Here is a 3,275-nt window from a genome sequence, read left to right as displayed (position 1 = left end):
ATACTCTCATGGTAAATGCGGATAAATAGGATAAATTTGAACATGTTATGTGTGAATGAATTATCTAAATAGTTTTTGGTTTGAGATGAGAACATCTTGCCTCAAGACAAAATCCACTTTTTTCAAGGAACACATTTTCACTGGACACGTCATTTACACCAACTCTTTACAGTCTCATATGAACAGTAGAGCAGGGCGATATGACCAAAAGTATTTATCACGATATACATTTGAAAATTTGCGATAACGATATAACTGACGATATAATTGACACTAGACAAAATACTTTATAACTCCACAACTTTATTAGTGCAAAAAACCATCAATGTATTTTCACTTAAACAAGCAGCTGTTTTTTTACATTAAAGTTATATAAAAATGTAACAGTGCAAATTTCTTGCTGACAGTTTAACCAAAAGGCATTTCCAGTGGAAACTGGCCGACATATCCTCAGCATGACCATGTATAATATCCACAAAACTTAAAAAGAGGTTATACACACACAATGCGGTAACATTATGTTGAAGCACAGCACGTATCACTCCGCGAGGCTCCTGCCTACGATAGCCGTAATGCTCCAACAACCCATTAAGCGGTGCGGGTTCGTAGCTTAGCAAAGTCGCACTAAAACATTTGACAGATTTTCGAGCGCCGTGTACATAAAATTGTTTCGAGGTCAGTAAACACAACCAGAATTCATACATAAGGCACACGGGATTATAAGGCGCACTGTCGATTTTCAGAAAAATCAAAGGATTGATTTTAAGTGCGCCGTATTTTCCAAAAAACACGGTAATAACGGCGGCCCGCTAGCATGCGCTACCGAAAATAGTGCTTTGTTGTGTATCTGACGGACGAAAGCTAAACCAGTTCCACACCACTGAAGTTGCAGCATTTTCACAAACCAGTTCTGGTTCATCCGTTTCATTCAACGACCCACTTTTGCCTTCTCATTCTGTGTCGCCGCCATGTGCGTATGTAAACATAGGCACTGCGCATGCGCGTTTTACCCATATTCTATCCCGATATTTCATTTTCCTCTCGTTGCCCAAAATTACACCGGTATTACCGTGAATGGTATGATATAGCCCAGCCTTAATGAACAGTATCCTGTACGTGAAACGGGTATTACCTGTTCCGTCAGGAGTGGAGCGCACAAATGTGGGCAGCATCTTGACAGCAGCGGTGGGGTTGGTGTCTCTACACAGGCCTTTGTCCATCTCTCGACGAAATCGTAGTGACACGTCCATCAAAGTCTTATCTGACAGCTGGAGATTGTGAAGGTATTTGTCCACCTAGATAAATAAATAAGTAATTAATTAACAAAGTTAGTATTTCCTAAGTACTAGATTAGTCTGCATCAGAAAATATAACATGCATTACAGTCTTCCTTGGCAGGGTTCAAGGGGATAATTGCTTAATAGCATGTAGCTTCCTTTCAAGTGTTGAAAAAAAAAACAAAAAACCCCCCCCCAAAAAAACCACACAAACTCAAATAGAAACACAGAGTAAACAGCATCATCATGTTAAAGTTAAAAAATAAATGCCAAATGACTTCTTCTAGTTTCCCCAACTGGTAACTGAAGACGTTGACATTGTGTAGCTTGATATTTAAAACTCCCAACGCAAGGTGTGCTCCAGCTGCTTCAATACGTGACTGTTAGACTCTTTGTTCTTCACTTCTATACATTTTGTATAGATGTTACTTTTTGCACCAAACTTGTGTCCATACTGTGGTATCCTACACCTGAGGGCATGGAAGTGAGCCAGACCAGTGAAAGGCCCCTTCTGTCAGTGTGTAGTTTAACTTTACACTCACTTAATCCATGAGATGGGAAAATATAAGAAAAAGAAGTGTAATTTCAACATGTCTCAGTTTCTCTACGTGATTAAGTACTGCTGCTGCATTAAATGAAAGAAATCTGTCACCAGAACTAATACTGGGCTTAAAGTGGAAGAAATTTGCCCACACTGTCCTGTAGTTATAATGCAGAATGTTTTTGTTAATTCACATAAAATGTCCTGTTGTATTCATTTATTTTACTGTGGACATATTAAAAAAAAAAAAGACTTGGAACTTTCCTGTCATTTAACAGTTTCTACTATTACTTTATTACTTCCGTGTAGCATGAATGTCCACGGGGGAGGTCTTTATGGGTGGGACAAACAGTGAAAATTATGAGAACTAAGACGTCCCAACAAAGAAAGAAATTAAAATTATTCTGAAAATCCTTACAAGATTTTGTAGGCAAACTTAACAGTCTGGAGCAAGGCTAAAGCAAGAAGGTAACAAAAAATTTCACGTATTGTTCAAGATTTGAGAGAAAAAACAGCTATAACAGAAATTAATGAAAATAAGCCCATTTCAACAACTCAACTCTGGTACTAGGTCACCGTGGTCCTCGGGTTGGACCGTGTATCTAGGGAACACAATGGATTGAATGTTGTAGTCCTTGTACATCAGTACTATGAAAGTGGAAATTACACTTTCTGAAAGGAAGAGACTAAGATTCGGCAGGAAAATAGGCTGATACCACACACACACACACACACACACACACACACACAAATTCTTACCCATCTCCTCCAATCTCCAATCACTCCAATTTGGAACGTGAATGTCTACAACAAACTGTGAAATCTTTCTCACCTTCACATTTCAGACTAAATACCTGCTGTACGTGTTGGTTTTATCACTCTATATATGGGTAAAAAAACGTAAAAAGAGGCCTGCAAGTCTTGAAAAGCCTAGCTTGATGGGTATTGAGCTTCTGCTTTGATAGAAAGTACAAAAAGAAAACAGCAAAAAGCAAGAACACGGTATGCATGTCGCACATAAAAAGACGCACAATAACAGCTGACCTACGCCACCATTCGGACAAACAATACGCCCAGGTGCCAAACACATACAGAAACACATACATATCAGGAAAAACACGGATTCACTGAAAGACACAGAACACAACACAAAACATGTGCACAATAATCAGTGTTCTTCAGGGAAGGACTGGGTCAGATACGGAGATTTCACATAAATCGTGTCGTTTGTCATAGGGCGTGGCAGGAGGGATGGAAATCTGAATGGAAAATGTGAATTTAAAGTGGTGCTAAAATATGGCACGTTTGAAGAAAAAAAAGGCAATAAAAGAGAATAACACTAATATTTCATTTACTTTCAGACTGATTTATAAGCAAGAATGGTAAAGCCTTGAGAAGCCGTGTTTTCAGTCTGCTTTTGTAAGCTGAAAACAGTTGCAAATATTCAGTTTCTTGCT

At 38.7% G+C, this 3,275-nt stretch overlaps 1 protein-coding gene across 4 annotated transcripts in view; it reads right to left on the bottom strand.

The window, feature by feature from the left end:
- hk2 (hexokinase 2) overlaps positions 1–3,275 on the bottom strand; it is a 45,832-nt gene that overhangs the window by 38,387 nt on the left and 4,170 nt on the right. For all 4 annotated transcript variants that reach the window (XM_042213048.1, XM_042213050.1, XM_042213049.1 and 1 more), the window contains exon 2: positions 1,133–1,295. In XM_042213048.1, coding sequence (XP_042068982.1) covers positions 1,133–1,295 — 163 coding nt within the window. The remainder of the gene's footprint in view (positions 1–1,132; positions 1,296–3,275) is intronic.

This window comes from Haplochromis burtoni, unplaced genomic scaffold (genome assembly GCF_018398535.1).
Source record: "Haplochromis burtoni strain Fernald_Lab_line unplaced genomic scaffold, NCSU_Asbu1 Contig_411, whole genome shotgun sequence".
Lineage (NCBI taxonomy): Eukaryota > Metazoa > Chordata > Actinopteri > Cichliformes > Cichlidae > Haplochromis > Haplochromis burtoni.
This window is presented reverse-complemented; position numbering and strand designations above follow the sequence as displayed.